Source organism: Canis lupus, chromosome 12 (genome assembly GCF_048164855.1).
Source record: "Canis lupus baileyi chromosome 12, mCanLup2.hap1, whole genome shotgun sequence".
In the NCBI taxonomy this organism is placed as follows: Eukaryota; Metazoa; Chordata; class Mammalia; order Carnivora; family Canidae; genus Canis; species Canis lupus.
Genome location: NC_132849.1, coordinates 3,902,690 through 3,920,740, shown reverse-complemented (window position 1 = coordinate 3,920,740; position 18,051 = coordinate 3,902,690). Strand labels below are relative to the sequence as shown.

General features: G+C 44.1%; 1 protein-coding gene across 1 annotated transcript; it reads right to left on the bottom strand.

Annotated features, from left to right (window-relative positions):
- Positions 1–10,345: 10,345 nt before the first annotated feature.
- On the bottom strand, positions 10,346–17,332 carry TCHH (trichohyalin). The gene is made up of 3 exons (XM_072769110.1): positions 17,298–17,332; positions 16,040–16,209; positions 10,346–15,067 (listed from the first exon to the last, which is right to left on the bottom strand). The coding sequence occupies exons 2-3, from the start codon at positions 16,175–16,177 to the stop codon at positions 10,478–10,480; spliced, it is 4,728 nt and encodes a 1,575-aa protein (XP_072625211.1). The 5' UTR covers positions 16,178–16,209; positions 17,298–17,332; the 3' UTR covers positions 10,346–10,477.
- Between the last annotated feature and the right edge of the window lie 719 nt (positions 17,333–18,051).

Sequence of the window (18,051 nt, the reverse complement as noted above, 5' to 3'; positions counted from 1 at the left end):
AATGTTCATAATATAAACAAATGGAGAAAGGCACAGCCCAGAATGTGTTATGAAGGAGGGGCAGAGATGAGAGTAGGTTCAGCCTTCAAAACCTGGAGAAACTCTGGACTCAGAATTAGCAGGTATGATGGAGGTGGGAGTAGGAAGTTGGGGAAGTTGGGCTTTAAATAGGGAAAGTAATTGAGAGTTTATGTGAGGAACTTCTGTTTTAGTGGCCATTCCCATATCCCTCCTCCACTTTAGAGCATAGAACATAGACATCTGGGCATATGCTATATTGCCTAACCTTTCTAGCAAAACTCCAAATGACTCTTTCCTAAAGAAATTGAACAAAAGTCCTAAAAATGTTAAATGTAAACTCCTTGAAGGCAGAACTCTGTATCTTATTTTCCATATTATCCTCAGAAGCTGTATAAGTATCTGGACTATAGTAGGTGCTCTGTCATATTTGTTGATTAATGGATGGACTGAAAGCCAGAGCATCTAGTGTAGATATTCTCCATATGGCATTAGTTGAGGGTGGGAAAAGGCAGATCTGCAGCCAGACAGCCATTTCTCTGCAAATTGACAGGTTTCTCCTTCAGCCTGCCACAAGTAAGAGAGTTGGTGTGAAAACAGACATATTTATACAAATCAGAAGAAACTCAGATCTTTTAGTTGATGTAAAGGAGCAACCAAGAATATTCAGGTATATTAATAAATCAGCAGCATGAAAAAAAAGAGTAAGACAAACAGACAAATTTCCTCTTGGTCCCAGAGGAAATAGATATAATTCAGGATGTAGAAGAAAGATTAAAAAGAAACCTCTAATTAATATACTCCCAAGAGATTAATTGAGGCAAGACTAGGATGCTCCAAAAGAATAATCAAAGAACAAAAATCAGAAAAGAAAATGGTATTTTTAGATGAAATTAAATACAAACATGAAATGAAATAAATAAAAAACAATTAGAATTTTAAAATATCTCACAATATTGACAAAATCCTTTAGAAGAGCATTTTCCAATAGAACTTTAGATATTTGCACTGTCCAATGTGATAGCCACTAGCTATATATGTGGTTTGAAATGTGGCTAGAGTGAGAAACTAAATTTTAAATTTTATTTAATATGTATTAATTTTCACAATATTAATTCTTCCAATCCATGAACATGGAATGCCAATGCTACCCAGGCAATTTGCGCATTTAATACAATCCCTATCAAAATACCATGGACTTTCTTCAGAGACTTGGAACAAATCATCATAAGATTTGTGTGGAATCAGAAAAGACCCCAAATAGCCAGGGGAATACTGAAAAAGAAAACCAGAGTCAGGGGCATCACAATGCCAGATTTCAGGTTGTACTACAAAGCTGTGATCATCAAGACTGTGTGGTACTGGCACAAAAACAAACACGTTGTTTAATGGAACAGAACAGAGAATCCAGAAATGGGCCCTCAACTCTATGGTCAACTAATATTCGACAAAGCAGGAAAGACTATCCACTGGAAAAAGGACAGTCTCTTCAAATAAATGGCACTGGAGAAATTGGACAGCCACATGCAGAAGAATGAAACTAGACCATTCTATTACAACATATACAAACATAAACACAAAATGGATGAAAGATCTAAATGTGAGACAAGAATCTATCAAAATCCTAGAGTGTGGGCAACACGCTTTTTATCTTGGCCACAGCAACTTCTTGCAAGATACATCTATGAAGGCAAGGGAAACAAAAGCAAAAATGAACTATTGGGACTTCATCAAGATTAAAAGCTTATGCACAGCAAGAGAAACTGTCAAGAAAACTAAAAGACAACCTACAGAATGGGAAAAAATATTTGCAAATGACGTATCAGATAAAGGGCTAGTTTCCAAGATCTATAAAGAACTTATTAAACTCAACAGCAAAGAAACAAACAATCCAATCATGAAATGGGCAAAAGACATGAACAGAAATCTCACAGAGGAAGACATAGACACGGCCAACAAGCACATGAGAAAATGCTCTGCATCACTTGCCATCAGGGAAATACAAATCAAAACCACAATGAGATACCACCTCACACCAGTGAGAATGGGGAAAGTTAACAAGGCAGAAAACCACAGATGTTGGAGAGGATGTGGAGAAAAGGGAACCCTCTTGCACTGTTGGTGGGAATGTGAACTGGTGCAGCCACTCTGGAAAACTGTGTGGAGGTTCCTCAAAGAGTTAAAAATAGATCTGCCCTAAGACCCAGCAATTGCACTGCTGGGGATTTACCCCAAAGATACAGATGCAGTGAAACGCAGGACACCTGCACCCCAATGTTTCTAGCAGTAATGTCCACAATAGCCAAACTGTGGAAGGAGCCTCGGTGTCCATTGAAAGATGAATGGAAAAGAAGATTTGGTATATGTATATGATGGAATATTCCTCAGCCATTAGAAACGACAAATACCCACCATTTGCTTCGACATGGATGGAACTGGAGGGTATTATGCTGAGTTAAGTAAGTCAATCAGAGAAGGACAAACATATGGTTTCATTCATTTGGGAATTATAAAAAATAGTGAAAGGGAATAAAGGGGAAAGGAGAGAAAATGAGTGGGAAATATCAGTGAGGGTGAAAGAACATGAGAGACACCTAAGTCTGGGAAACGAACAAGGGGTGGTGGAAAGGGAGGTGGGTGGGGGGTTGGGGTGACTGGGTGATGGGCACTGAGGGGGGCACTTGATGGGACGAACACTGAGTGTTATGCTATATGTTGGCACATCGAACTCCAATAAAAAATATATACAAAAATAATATGTATTAATTTAAACTTAAATGCAGATAGCCATATTCACCTAGTGGCTACCTCTTTGGATAGTAAAATTTTAGAATATAAAGCAAAAAGAGAAATGTAAGAGGTGAGAGAAAAAGTAAGAAACCTACATAATCAACTTAGTAGAGCCTACTAATAGGAGCAGGGAGATAAAAGATTAATTTATCAAATTAAGATTCCTAGAGATTTCAGATTTTAAAATGTTCAAACAAAATGTTCACCTAGATGTATCCTTGGAAATTTCAGAGCACCAAGGATAAGGAAAATAAAGGTCAAGTGTCTTGCCCAAGGCTACAAAGCTATTAAGTGGTAGATTCATTTTTCGCTCTTAAGCAATCTTGCTTCTGTGCCTAAGTGCTTTAACATAGCAATGTAGACATTTACTGGTTTCCAAGTGTATGTACAAAGCACGGTATATTTGGTTGTGGTTGGAAATGTAAAAGTGGAAGTGGTACTACCAAAAGTTGTTGGAAAAAGAAAAAATAAGTCCATTATTTTGAATTAGAATGGTAATTGCAGATTAGAATAATGAAATATTAAAAACTGAGAAAGAGGGTGGAGAAGAGAGGCAGCATAAGTGATTTAAATCCCCCCCTTTCATCATGGATATGTCATTTTAAACGGATAAATTTTACTACCAGAGGTTATGCCAGGAGAAGAAGAACAACAAATTTTTAAAAAAGAATCTTTCTCTGAGGAATGGGACTGGGGTTCAAAGATTACTGGATCTTAGGGTAGTTCTACTTTTAACTTTTTGAGGAACCACTGAACAGTTTTCCCATCAACAGTGCATGGTGTTCCTTTTTCTCTACAGTCTCACCAATACTTACTGTTTTCTGTTGTTGATTTTAGCCATTCTGACATGTGTGTGGTAATAACTCATTGCAGTTTTGATTTGCATTTCTCTGATGAGTGATGTTGAGTATCTTTTCATGTATCTTTTGGCCATCTATATGTTTTCTTTGGGGAAATGTCTGCTCATGTCTTATACCCATTTTTAATTGGACTATTTGTTTTGGGTTGTTGAGTTTTATAAATTCTTTATATATTTTTGGATATTAGCTCTTTATAGGATATGTCATTTGCAAAGATCTACCATTGCCTTTTAGTTTTTGTTGATTGTTTCCTTTGCTCTGTAGCTTTTTATTTTGATGTGATCCCAACAGTTTATTTTTGTTTTGTTTCCCTTGCCTGAGGAGGTGTATCTAGAAAGAAGTTGCTATGGCTAATGTCAAAGAAGCTACTGCCTGTGTTCTTTTCTAGGATTTTTATGGTTTCAGGTCTCATGTTTAGGTTTTTAATCCATTTTGAATTTGTTTTTGTGTGTGGTGTAAGAAAGTGATACAGTTTCATTCTTTTGCATGTTGTCCAATTATCCCAACACTGTTTGTTGAGGAGACTGTCTTTTTCCCATTGGCTATTCTTTCCTGCTTTGTCAAAGATTAATTGACCGTATATTTGTGGCTTTATATCAGGATTTTCTATTCTGTTCCATTGATCTATGTGCCTATTTTTGTGCCATTTCTAAATTGTTTTGATCACTAGTTTTGTAATACAACAGTTGTTTTACTTTGTCTTATTTTATTTTAGTTTAATTTTTAAAAAGCATTATTATTTATTCATGAGAGACACAGAGAGAGAGGCAGAGATACAGGAGAGGGAGAAGCAGGCTCCCTGTGGGGAGCCTGTTGGGAAACTTGATCCCAGGACCCTGGGATCACACCCTGAGTTGAAGGCAGACTCTCAACCCCTGAGCCACCCAGGTGCCCTTACAACAGTTATTTTTCCTTTTTTTTTCCTTTTTTTTTTTTTTTTTACAAAAGTTATTTTAAATCATCTCTACTTCCTTTGGTTATCTGACAACCTCCCCAGCCCCTTACTCTTAGAAGATGGTCCTGCCTGTTTACTTCATAAATAAAATAAAAGTCATCAGAGGAGAATCCCTTAACTTTCTTCCACCAAACTACAAATTTACTGGCACCTATTTACATGCATGGTTTCTTTTTGTTACATTAGAAAAGGCATCCATCTAAGCCTAATCTCTCTTCCTCTCTGGATCCTGGTTTTCCTGTCTTTTCAGGAAATCATGTATGTTGATAATTCCCTCTCTTTTCTATGCTGCAGTCTCTATTTGTTTTTTTTTTTCCCATCAAAATTTATACCTGCCTAAGTCTCTTCTACTTTATAGAATCCTGCTTTGTGTCCATAACCCCACCCAAACTTCTTCCTCCTCTTTGTGAACATTAAGCAATGTTCAACATTGAGGAATTTTCAAAATACAAAAAGGGACTTAGGGCTTCAGTATTCAGAGGGAAGGATGATATGTTAGGTGGGTAGTAGAAACCTTGGACTAAAAGAACTATAAGGGTTATAGTAATTCATGTGACAAATATTAATTGAATATCTATATTATGCATCAAATTCTCACAACTCCTTAGCTTCATAGGGACTAGGAACTTTTGAAATCCTAGATGAAATTATTGAGAATATATATTTTTCTAGTGAGACACTCCACATATTTCAACAGAATTTCATAGAGTTCTATTGCTTATTGTTTATCCTGGAAAGAATATACAAAATAAAGAAGTCCAAAGTGTAGTCTTTGTTTTCAAGGTCTTTACTATCTAGTTGGAAGATGAAGCAAGTATAAAGCCAACTAAGGCAGAATATTGTAATCAATTAACGAGTAAGTAGTAAAGATAATAGCTATCTTGGAATCTCAGTGAATATGTGTCTGAATGATTAGGGAAGACTCAAAGGAAGAGGTGGGACTAAATCTGGGTCTATTAAACTAATTAGAAAGTGTCCAGGTAGTTAGGGAGGGAGGCATTCCAAATAGATAAATTATGCCAGTAAGCTTTTGAAGGAAGGACAATCATAAGGTGTCCTGATGACAACATAGACTAGTGTGCTTTTAACAACATGCTTGGTTCAAGAGATATTGAGGGGGCCAGGATTAAAAGATATATTACCTCTAGAGTGTGGAGGGCTTTAAATTCCAAATTGAAGATCTTAGCCTTTATCTTGCAGAAAATACCACACTCATTTTTTTCTTTTAAAGGGGAGTGATGACAAATAGAAATTAAATTTTTAAGTTTTTGTAACTTGAGTGCTTGCTGTGGAAGTCCAGAGGATTTGGAAAATGATGACCTACTCAGAAATCTATGCTTTACATTAATTTTAGGTTGTTGTATGTGACTGTCAGCTCTTTTTTAAAAAAAGATTTTATTTATTTGTTCATGAGACAGAGAGAGAGAGACGTAAGAGACATAGGCAGAGGGAGAAGCAGGCTCCCCTCAGGGAGCCCAATGTGGGACTCCATCCCTGAACTCCAGGGTCACGTCCTGAGCTGAAAGCAGAGCTTAACCGCTGAGCCATCCAGGTGTCCTGGTGACTGTCAGCTCTTAACTAAGAAGGGAAATGTGCTTATTACATACTACATAGATCACAATCTTCAGAGGCTTACAATGCCAGTATACTTGCTGAGCAGACTAATTACTAGGACTGAATGAAAATACTAGCAATGTATAATTAGTGCAGAAGATAGAGCAGAGATGGGTTCATACTTAACTAATGGCCACTGACTTTTATTTTGAGTGGAACCAAGTTCTAGGACTTCATTTTCTCCTCTGAAACAAATGGGAGTAATTAAATGTATATGTGAAGTTCATAAATTAGAGGGTCAATGATTTTTAATAGTACTAGAATCATAGAAAATGAGATAGGTTTAGGGTCTTTTCGCGCAGTGAGTAAACCCTAGATGATAGGAAAACACTCTGGGGAGGAATTTGAGAGATAAATAGAAGGAACTTCAGGTGCGATTGGCTAGAAAGACAAGATCTTTGAAGCTAAACTAGGCTCTGATAATTACCATCATTTAATTCTTTTTCCTGCTTTCTCTTAGTTTAAGGTAGAAGCTGGGGTGAGGCATTATTTGAGTTGCTTTTAGAAGTTCAGTTTTGCCATGTGGCATGTTCCGATGAGAGACGAAATGATTACTCAGAATCCATTATCTTTGACAAAGACCTGAAGGGGCTACACTGTCAGGCACCACCAAGAAGTGCAGGTGTCAAGGTGAAGCCTCAAGTCTGGGTTGGCTCTGTTTTATTATTGTAGAATGTAAAGTATGTGGAAACAAGGAAGGAAAAACAACCCAAGAAACCAATTGTGTGAGGGGTAGGCAGCATCTGTGACTGTCTGCATGGGTCTCAGAGGAGCATTAACTCAGGGGCTATAGGGATGGGAGAACTGACCTCAGCAGGCCTTGGTGTCTATCTACCATCATTGTTGTTTCAGCATGTACTGTTTGGAGTATGGAGTGATGGCAGGGATAATTGGTTTTTGCTATATGCATAAAATTGTAGCTATTTATGTGTGTCCCTGTTCTTATTGTTTCTTTTTCCTGCTAGGGTCTTGCTCTCCCATACAGTTGGACAAACTGAATGTTAGAATTATGTTTTTCCAGTCCTAGGAATACCTTGGTAATAACCATTTCAACCTCATAGTTCAAAATACAAAACGAGGCCCAGAAAGCCTAAGTGACTTGCATAAGGATACACAGACAGTAAACGAAGAAACAGGTGAGAAGGACTATTTCACTACTGTATGCATATTGCCTTAGGATGCCTTGCACATAGCAAGAACTCATTAAATATTTGCTGAATGAATGAATGGATTAATTAATTAAACCAGGCTTCTGGTTCCTTGAAGCAGTCTTTCCACTGTACCATTTAAACTATGGCAGATCTACTAAAATGTCTTTGAGGAACCAGGATCTGCTTATAAGATGTCAAAAGATAAATAAAGGTCATCACATTAAAATACAGATGTTTCCCTAGAAACATAACCTCATCTTATATGATATATTAGTTTGCTAGAGCTATCAGTACAAAATGCCACATGCTGGGTGGCTTAGCCAACATAAATTTATTTTCTCACAGTTCTGGATGTTAGAGGTATAAGAAGATGTTGGGAGGGTTGGCTTCTTCTGAGGGCCATGAGGGAAGGATCTCTTCCAAGGATCTCTATTCTTAGCTTGTAAATGGCCATTTTCTTCCTTTGTCTTCATATCATCTTCCCTCTCTCCATGTCCAAGTTTTCTCTTCTTATAAGGACAGCATTCAATTGGATTAGGGCCCACCTAATGACCTCATTTTAATTTCATTACCTAAATAATGTATCTCCAAACATGGCTACATTTTAATGTGCTGAGGGTTAGGAATTCCCATATGAACCTATAGGAGGGACATAATTCAGCCCATAAAGTGGAGACCAGCTTTTCCATTACAGATCATATATATTCAACTCTCAACCCCATTTCCCAGTAGCAGCCAAGGTGATGTTAATAGAGCTCCCAGTTTATAGTTAAGCAGCCAGTTGCCCAATAGCCTCAAGGTTCTGCCCATGCACGTACATTATTTAGGTGGTGCAGGAAGGTTGGCTTGCCAGTATGATCTCCTGCCAATGAATAAAAGAAGAGCCATAGGGCATGTACTGGCTGACATTTTTTTTCTAACTACATGTTATTATAACTGTGATGAGACAATACTTTCTTCTTTGGAAATTGGCCCTTTCCTCATCTTGTAAAGTGCTGCAAGAAGCCTGTGGGCTTTGATTGTTTTTTATTATAGGTGAATTGTAGCTTATATGATGAGTATATATTTCAGGAGTATCCTGGGGCTGATATTTATAAGGAGGTGCCCATTGAGAGGATCCTGGAGAGAGCCAGTGAGGCTCTTCCAGGGTTTCCAGGAAGACTAAATAAGGAAAAGTTTACACTTGCCTTAAGAGAAAAGTAGTTTTGCAGTTAGAAATCATTTGAAAGAGATGAAGTTCCAAGGGCATCAGGGATTCCCAGGTTCTGCCTTTTGTGGGTATCTACTGTTTGTGTTAAAGTGAGGGAGACGCTAGTGCTCCTTGCAGAAATTGTCACCTTACTCTAGCAGAATGATTCTCAGGAGCTATAGGCTTAGCTTTTTTCTCTCCACCATTGATCAAAATGTTAAGTAACTTCGAACATCTCACCTGGGACCCTCACAATTAGAAACGATCCTATCCTGGATTAGGGTCTTCTTGGACTTATTCCTAGTTGCTAAGGTATGAATGCTGAATATAGACTTCAGCAGGTGGCAGAGGGGTGTTTGGATTTTTAGATAACAATTTTATACTTTGGTCTGATTAGTATTAAGCATCTTCTGATTGTGTCACCTCAGGGATATGCTGCTTAAGTCAACAGGTCACCTACAATTTCTGTAATATTGAACTGAACTTTCAGGCCATTTTCTACTATTGGCTTATCAGACATCAGAGACCAAGAAGCTGCTGTATTCTCAGAAGGAAGAATTAACAAACACATTATACAAACAATTTTATATATCATGACTAGTGAGTCCCTGAAAGAACGGAAAGCTGTGCAGTGAAGAATAAAAACCCCTGGAAAGAGAATTGTAGCTTGGAGATGGAAATAATGTAGGGCTCACCCTAACAGGAAAAAATGGTTGGGGAAAACAGATTTTTCCCCCTTTTTCATATTTAGACATAGATAATAGTAGCTAAATACCCTTAAATGGGAGCTTACATCAGTTAAAAACCATTAGATCTTGAGTTATTTAATGCTTAATAAAAAGAGACAAAAATAACTATTTGCCAAACTTTTATTGTTTTTTATATAGTCCACTCATTTCAACAAGAATGTCTCCAGCGTAGTATCAATAGGCCTCAAAGGATTGTGGGCTGATGGGTCTTGGCTCATCTAAGGGCCTCTACAAACTTGTCTTTCTGTTCACAAATTTTCCCTTTCCCTCCCCCAAAATGCTGTTATCTTTTATTGCTTTAAAGCTAAATATATGTTTACAAGATCCTGAGCAGGCTCCCTCTCAGTTAAAATGAACAAAGGTAGTAATATTCTTAACCTCATCAAAGACTGGGGGCACAGAACTGAGCACTACAGACTACGTAGACAGTTTTAAAATTTGAACTCTGGAGTTGTTTGAGAAACACCTTGCCTTTGCTTCATGAGATTTTAAGTGCTTGTGTATGAAAAAATTCTAATTCAAATTCCAAGTCTTGAAGCTAAGCCTTCTTCATAATAGATATTTCTTCCAATTAGGGGCAGATTTTATAGGGAATTTTCTGTAGAAGTCACTCCCCCTGTGCTACTCAAGGATTATAAAGATTCGGTCCCCTTGCAGAATCTGTGCTAATTATACCACAAAAGCGAGCCTATTTGGAGATAAATATTAATGTAGTTAATGTTAATTATCTGCGGGAAATGCCAAATGGAACATTAAAAATATCTAAACTCTCCCAAAAGATGGACTATTAAAGAAAGACCCAAATCTTTTGAATCCTAAATCATATTCTTGTTACTCTTGAAAGCAATAAATTAACGTTCCCCAAACAAAACTCCTTAAACAAATTAAATGATTTATATTTTTAAACAATGCACACCACATCTGCACCAAAGAGTAAAGACACCCTGCAGTAAAGAATTACTTGAGAAAGAATAAAGGCAAGGTACAAGGTATATGAAATGACTATAGTTTAAAGTTTTGGAAAAAAAAGATTTTGAAACATCAGAGAGTTCTCCCACAACCAGAAACATCTTGAGTTATTTGGTATCCAGTGTTTCCTCATTATCTTTTGCTGGAAGCTTTGGCAGGTGTCGGGATATTGGTAACATCTCTTAAGGGCGGTACTGAGATCTCTGCTCTTGGATGTACTCATAGAGAGGGCTGGAGCGCACCGGGACACTAGCAAACGGACGCTTGCCGGGCTCCAGAGCCTGCCTTCGGCCTTTGTCTCCTTCTTCCCAGACTTGGCTACGGCGCCTCTGATCCTCTCTCTGCTGGCGGCGCAGCTGCTCTTCCCTTTCCTGCAGGAGCTGTTCCTCCTCACGGAACTTCCTGTCACGCTCCTGGCGCAGCTGCTGCTCACGTTCCCTCCTGCGCAGCTGCTCTTCCCTTTCCTGCAGGAGCTGTTCCTCCTCGCGGAACTTCCTGTCGCGCTCCTGGCGGCGCAGCTGCTCTTCTCTTTCCTGCAGGAGCGGTTCCTCCTCACGGAACTTCCTGTCACGCTCCTGGCGCAGCTGCTGCTCACGTTCCCTCCTGCGCAGCTGCTCTTCCCTTTCCTGCAGGAGCCGTTCCTCCTCGCGGAACTTCCTGTCGCGCTCCTGGCGCAGCTGCTGCTCACGTTCCCTCCTGCGTAGCTGCTCTTCCCTTTCCTGCAGGAGCCGTTCCTCCTCGCGGAACTTCCTGTCGCGCTCCTGGCGCAGCTGCTGCTCACGTTCCCTCCTGCGCAGCTGCTCTTCCCTTTCCTGCAGGAGCTGTTCCTCCTCACGGAACTTCCTGTCACGCTCCTGGCGCAGCTGCTGCTCACGTTCCCTCCTGCGCAGCTGCTCTTCCCTTTCCTGCAGGAGCTGTTCCTCCTCACGGAACTTCCTGTCGCGCTCCTGGCGGCGCAGCTGCTCTTCTCTTTCCTGCAGGAGCGGTTCCTCCTCACGGAACTTCCTGTCGCGCTCCTGGCGCAGCTGCTGCTCACGTTCCCTCCTGCGCAGCTGCTCTTCCCTTTCCTGCAGGAGCTGTTCCTCCTCACGGAACTTCCTGTCGCGCTCCTGGCGGCGCAGCTGCTCTTCCCTTTCCTGCAGGAGCTGTTCCTCCTCACGGAACTTCCTGTCATGCTCTTGGCGGCGCAGCTGCTCTTCCCTTTCCTGCAGGAGCTGTTCCTCCTCGCGGAACTTCCTGTCACGCTCTTGGCGGCGCAGCTGCTCTTCCCTTTCCTGCAGGAGCTGTTCCTCCTCACGGAACTTCCTGTCGCGCTCCTGGCGCAGCTGCTCTTCCCTTTCCTGCAGGAGCTGTTCCTCCTCACGGAACTTCCTGTCGCGCTCCTGGCGCAGCTGCTGCTCACGTTCCCTCCTGCGCAGCTGCTCTTCCCTTTCCTGCAGGAGCTGTTCCTCCTCACGGAACTTCCTGTCGCGCTCCTGGCGGCGCAGCTGCTCTTCCCTTTCCTGCAGGAGCTGTTCCTCCTCGCGGAACTTCCTGTCACGCTCTTGGCGGCGCAGCTGCTCTTCCCTTTCCTGCAGGAGCTGTTCCTCCTCACGGAACTTCCTGTCACGCTCCTGGCGCAGCTGCTGCTCACGTTCCCTCCTGCGCAGCTGCTCTTCCCTTTCCTGCAGGAGCTGTTCCTCCTCGCGGAACTTCCTGTCGCGCTCCTGGCGGCGCAGCTGCTCTTCCCTTTCCTGCAGGAGCTGTTCCTCCTCACGGAACTTCCTGTCGCGCTCCTGGCGGCGCAGCTGCTCTTCCCTTTCCTGCAGGAGCTGTTCCTCCTCGCGGAACTTCCTGTCGCGCTCCTGGCGGGGCAGCTGCTCTTCTCTTTCCTGCAGGAGCGGTTCCTCCTCGCGGAACTTCCTGTCGCGCTCCTGGCGCAGCTGCTGCTCACGTTCCCTCCTGCGCAGCTGCTCTTCCCTTTCCTGCAGGAGCGGTTCCTCCTCACGGAACTTCCTGTCGCGCTCCTGGCGGCGCAGCTGCTCTTCCCTTTCCTGCAGGAGCTGTTCCTCCTCACGGAACTTCCTGTCACGCTCCTGGCGGCGCAGCTGCTCTTCCCTTTCCTGCAGGAGCTGTTCCTCCTCGCGGAACTTCCTGTCACGCTCCTGGCGGCGCAGCTGCTCTTCTCTTTCCTGCAGGAGCGGTTCCTCCTCACGGAACTTCCTGTCGCGCTCCTGGCGCAGCTGCTGCTCACGTTCCCTCCTGCGCAGCTGCTCTTCCCTTTCCTGCAGGAGCGGTTCCTCCTGGCGCCTCCTTTTCTCGCGTTCCTCCCTCTGCACCCGCTCTTCCTCCCTCAGCTGCTCCCGTTCAGCTGGCTTGGCGTACACTATGTGGCGGTGCCTTTGGCTTTCCTCATCGGGTTGCCACCTCCATTTTTGGTCTCGGCGCTGCTCCTCCTGGCGTAGCTTCCTCCCTTGATCCTCCTGGAAGTTCTCCAACCGGAGCTGCTTCTCCTCCTCACGGACCTGCTGCTCCTGCCCCCTCTCGAGTCGTCGGCGCTGCTGCTCCTCCTCACGGAACAGTTCCCGCTCCTGTGGCTCCTCCGCTCTTAGCTGCCTCTCCCGCTGCTCCTGCAAAGCGGGCCTGGCCGACAGCCTCTGGCGGCGCCTCTCGCTCTCTTCCTCCGCCTGCCACTGCCATTTAGAGTCGCGGCGCTGCTCTTCCTCCGCCTCCAGCCGGCGCACCTGCTCCTCCCGTTGCAGCCCGCGTTCGCGCTCCTCTCCGAGGGGCCGGGCCCCGCGCTGCCACTGGGCGTCCTCCTCCTGCGCCCGCAGCTGCTGCTCGAGCTCCTGGCGCTGCCTCTTCTCTTCTTTCTGCCTGCGGGGCCTGGAGTAAACTTTGCTCTGACGAGCTTCCGCTTCACTTTCCAGCTGCCACTGCCACCTTGGGGTGCGGCACTTGCCCCGCTCACGTGCCTCTTCCTGCTCCACCTCCTCTGCCAGCTGCTGCTCGCGCCTCTGCTGCTGCTCCAGGCGCTGCTCCTCGCGTCTGAGCTGCTCGCGTCTTTCCTCCTGCTCGCGCCTCAGCTCCTGCTCCAGGCGCTGCTCCTCGCGTCTGAGCTGCTCGCGTCTTTCCTGCTCGCGCCTCAGCTCCTGCTCCAGGCGCGGCTCCTTGCGTCTCAGCTCCTGCTCGCGCCTCAGCTCCTGCTCCAGGCGCGGCTCCTCGCGCCTCAGCTCCTGCTCGCGCCTTAGTTCTTGCTCGCGTCTTTCCTCCTGCTCGCGCCTCAGCTCCTGCTCCAGGCGCTGCTCCTCGCGTCTGAGCTGCTCACGTCTTCCCTGCTCGCCCCTCAGCTCCTGCTCCAGGCGCGGCTCCTTGCGTCTCAGCTCCTGCTCGCGCCTCAGCTCCTGCTCCAAGCGCTGCTCATTGCGCCTCAGTTCTTGCTCGCGCCTTAGCTCCTGCTCACGCCCGAGCTCCTGCTCCTCGCGTCTCAGCTCCTGCTCGTGTCTTAATTCTTGTTCGCGCCCCAGCTCCTGCTCCAGGCGCGGCTCCTCGCGTCTCAGCTCCTGCTCGCGCCTTAGTTCTTGCTCGCGTCTTTCCTCCTGCTCGCGCCTCAGCTCCTGCTCCAAGCGCTGCTCATTGCGCCTCAGTTCTTGCTCGCGCCTTAGCTCCTGCTCACGCCTGAGCTCCTGCTCCTCGCGTCTCAGCTCCTGCTCGTGTCTTAATTCTTGTTCGCGCCCCAGCTCCTGCTCCAGGCGCTGCTCCTTGCGTCTCAGCTGCTCCCGTCTCTGCTGCGGCTCGTCGCGCCGCGGCTCCTGCTCGCGCCTTAGTTCTTGCTCGCGTCTTTCCTCCTGCCGGCGCCTCAGCTCCTGCTCCAGGCGCGGCTCCTTGCGTCTCAGCTGCTCACGTGTCTGCTCCTGCTCGCGCCTTAGTTCTTGCTCGCGCCTCAGCTCCTGCTCCAAGCGCTGCTCTTTGCGCCTCAGTTCTTGCTCACGCCTGAGCTCCTGCTCCTCGCGCCTCAGCTCCTGCTCCAGGCGCGGCTCCTTGCGTCTCAGCTCCTGCTCGCGCCTTAGTTCTTGCTCGCGTCTTTCCTCCTGCTCGCGCCTCAGCTCCTGCTCCAGGCGCGGCTCCTTGCGTCTCAGTTCTTGCTCGCGCCTTAGCTCCTGCTCACGCCTGAGCTCCTGCTCCTCGCGTCTCAGCTCCTGCTCTTGTTCTTGCACACGTCTCTCCTGCTCGCGCCGCAGCTCCTGCTCCAGGTGCCTTTCCTGGCGCCTTTGCCGTTGCAGTTGCTCGCCTTCCTCCTCGAGTGCCCACTCGCCTTGCTCTTGGCGCTCCCGCCTTTGCAGATGCTCTTCCTCTTGCAGCTCCCGCTGCGCCTGCCTCTCTCGCCTTTGCTCTTGATCAGGAAGTGTCTCTGGCTCTCGACCCTTGCGCCTCTGCAGATGCTCTTCCTCTTCCAGGCGCCTTTCCTGTTCTCGCCTCTGCAGTCGCTGCTGCTCCTCCTCTGCGAGCTCCCTCTCCAGTTCCTGTCTCTTCTGCCTGCGTTCTTCAAATTGTGTGTCCTGGGGCTCAAATCTCCTTTGGTCTTCTTTTTGCCTGGGATCTTGTAATGGGTTATCCTTTCCCTCACAGTTGGCCCCCTTCTCATCTAGCCCGGCAGCCTGGCTGAGGGCGTAATAACAAGCTTGAGCCACCTTGAAAACGAACAGGAGGAATTCGTTGAAGTCAACCAGCCCGTTACAGTCGCGATCCAGAAGTTCCAGGATCAGATCTACTGTCTCAGGGTCATGTGGTCTCTATGAAAAAAATGAAGACAAAAATTTTACAGTGCACTATTTACAAGTAGTAAACTTTCAGTCATAGACACAATGAATATTTTGTGATATGCTGACACTCAAAAGACATTAAGAGCAATTAGGAAAACATCCAGTGTGTATCAAGTCTGGTCCCCATGTAAAATGTGAACACTTCATTTTAAAGCATACATTTGTTGAAAATTTTTGTAACTCGTAATTTAATGCTGATCAAAAGAATCCATGTTCTCTTAAGCTGGGTGAATAAGAATGAACTAACCTTCAAGAGAGAAATACAACGAAAATTTGTGAAGTTTAACAGCAGCTAGTTCTGTCTGAAATAGCCGGTACCCCTGCTTGATTTTTATCCCATGTTTGAAGACAGAACAAAACACTTATGTTTTGTTAACATGTTAACATCATTTTACTAGAGATCAGGCTGATTTTAATTGTTAAAATTTGGAAGTAAATTTAAGTTCCTTCCAAGTTTAGTTCGATCTGACATCTTTGGTGATAACTTCGCATGAACAGTTCATTCACAATGATGTTACCATCAAGTACATGAAATAGTTGCTAGCTACTTCCTTAGTATTCAGACTACAATGCCAGTTAAGTACCTTTAAACTCAGGAATGAATAAGGGTGGAGTGCCTAAGTGTCTCAGTGGGTTAAGTGCCAGACCAGACTCTAGGCCTCCACTCAGGTCATGATCTCAGGGTTGTGGGATTGAGCCCACAATGGGCTCCATACTCAGCATAAGTCTGCTTTCCCCTCTCCCTGTCTCCACTTGAGCATGTGTGAGGTCTCTCTCTTCAAATAAATAAATAAAATCTTAAAAAAAGAAAAATGAATAGGGAATGCAGTGTGGGGCTGTGATGGTATAAAATAGATAAAAGGTCATTATTCTTTGCTATGACCCCTACTGAGAAGACGTTTTAAACCCTAAATCAATAGATTTTCTTTTCTTATTTCTTACCCGAAGGACATCTCCAAATTCCCTTTCAAGGAGGTTCTTCAGGTCTTTCTTGCTTAGTGCTGCCCCATCACAATCATGTGAGGCATATTGATTAAACATTTCAGTGATATTGAAGATGCTTCTCAGAAGTGGAGACATTTTTTTTTTCTTTCCTTCACGTTCAAGTAAATCTAGGAGAATAAGAAAGGATCCAGAATCAAAACTCTGTTTCTGATCTTGGAGAGGCTTCATCCACACTATTTTAGTCAGAGCCCCAAATTTACAACAGTAGTTATTTTTAACCTTGGCTTTCAAAGTTTTTTTTTTTTTCAATCTTTGAATACTTAGAATGGGGAAGACAGATTCTAAGAAATTTTAAGCCAGGAAATTACTTTCAGACTATCCTGTAGTCAGCTTTTGATTGTCCACTCAATCTGGATTATCCATATCATTTCCTTCTCTCTTTTCCTACTCCCTAGAATATTTCAGATCAGATAGTGAAGAACAGAAATTTAAATTTGATATGTTGCTACTCATAAGTATCTTCCTCTAAAGTTGAATAAAGAGAATAAGTGAAAGCCAAAAGGTAAAGGAAGATTTGAAAATATTTAAAAGTGAATAGAAGCCATGTAGATCTAATTGTGGCAGCAAAACATTTGGTGGTACTCAGAAAAATTAACAGGGAATATGGATTATTTTCCAACATTATAGAACATACAGGATCTACATGGATAATTCATAAGTCACCAGTTCTAAGATTAAACACCACTTCTTCCTAGTCAAAGATGGCATTATAATGCTCAGATATAACAATGGGGAAGATAGAATACATGTTATCTGCATCAACTCAGATATGTTGCAAATATTCAGTTATTGGCTGGCTTCTTTAGTTACTTCTCAACTCCAATACCTCAGATGTCATAAATACATGAAGATGGCCCATAGAGAGTAGAACCAATATAAAAAGAGTACTGAGGATTGGTGACTTTTCGAGATGACAGTTTTTAGGAAGATGAACCCCCTTAGAGTCACACATGACCATCCTCCAACCCCTGATGTGCAAACAAATTTATAGAGCTCAGAGCCTTGGGAGAAGAGCCATGTTTTCATTCAAGTGATGGTTTCAGCTATAAGATGGCATGGAGTTAGTTGGAGTATGACATCACTGTAAGATGCTGATGCTTTCTGGCACATAGACCCTCCTCATCCCCACCCAACATCTACTACAGCTGGAAAATGAATCATGCAGAAGAAGATGATCCCATTGACTGGGACTTACCCACTTCACCAAAGGAAGCTGAGCCCTCGCTGACACTGCTGGCAAGTGTACTGGGCAACTGGGACCTGGGCCTTTTATAGGGGATTTAATTGTGCCTTGAAGAGCAACTTGGGAAGGAGACACCCACTCTGTGGGATGGCCTGATTCATTCCTAACCAAGCCCAGCTCCACCTCTGTCTCCATGAAGGACTTGTTTATCTCACTATTTGCTCACGTAGCTATTTGGCACGAGGTTCACAGACCTTGCTTTCTGACAGTTAAGGTACTCGTTCCACCTGACATGAATGGATAGAATATTTGACGGAATCTGTCATTTTCTTAAAGTGCTAAAATTAAACGATCAAAGAAATTAATGTTCAGAATCTTAATTATGACTTCATAAAAAGTAGTAAAATCTAAGCCATTTACTATATAAAAAATATAAATTCTAGAGTGGAGTTAAACAGGAACTTTAGCATAACTGATGAGAACCAATTAATATAGCAATTCTAGGATGAGAGGGTGTAAGGAATTGGTTTCAGTTTTTTTCTCTAAAATGCAAGTGGGGGGGATCCCTGGGTGGCTCAGCAGTTTAGCCCCTGCCTTTAGCCCAGGGAGTCATCCTGGAGTCCAGGGATTGAGTCCCCGTCAGGCTCCCTGCATGGAGTCCGCTTCTCCTTCTGCCTGTGTCTCTGCCTCTCTCTCTCTCTCTCTCTCTCTCTCTGTCTGTCTCTCATGAATACATAAATAAAATCTTAAAAAAATAAAATGCAAG

Excerpts from the sequence above, each read along its gene's own strand:
- TCHH (XM_072769110.1), bottom strand. The coding sequence starts at position 16,177 with ATGTCTCCACTTCTGAGAAGCATCTTCAATATCACTGAAATGTTTAAT. Across the intron at positions 15,068-16,039 it reads AATTTGGAGATGTCCTTCGG|AGACCACATGACCCTGAGAC; the intron begins GTAAGAAATAAG and ends TTTTTTTCATAG.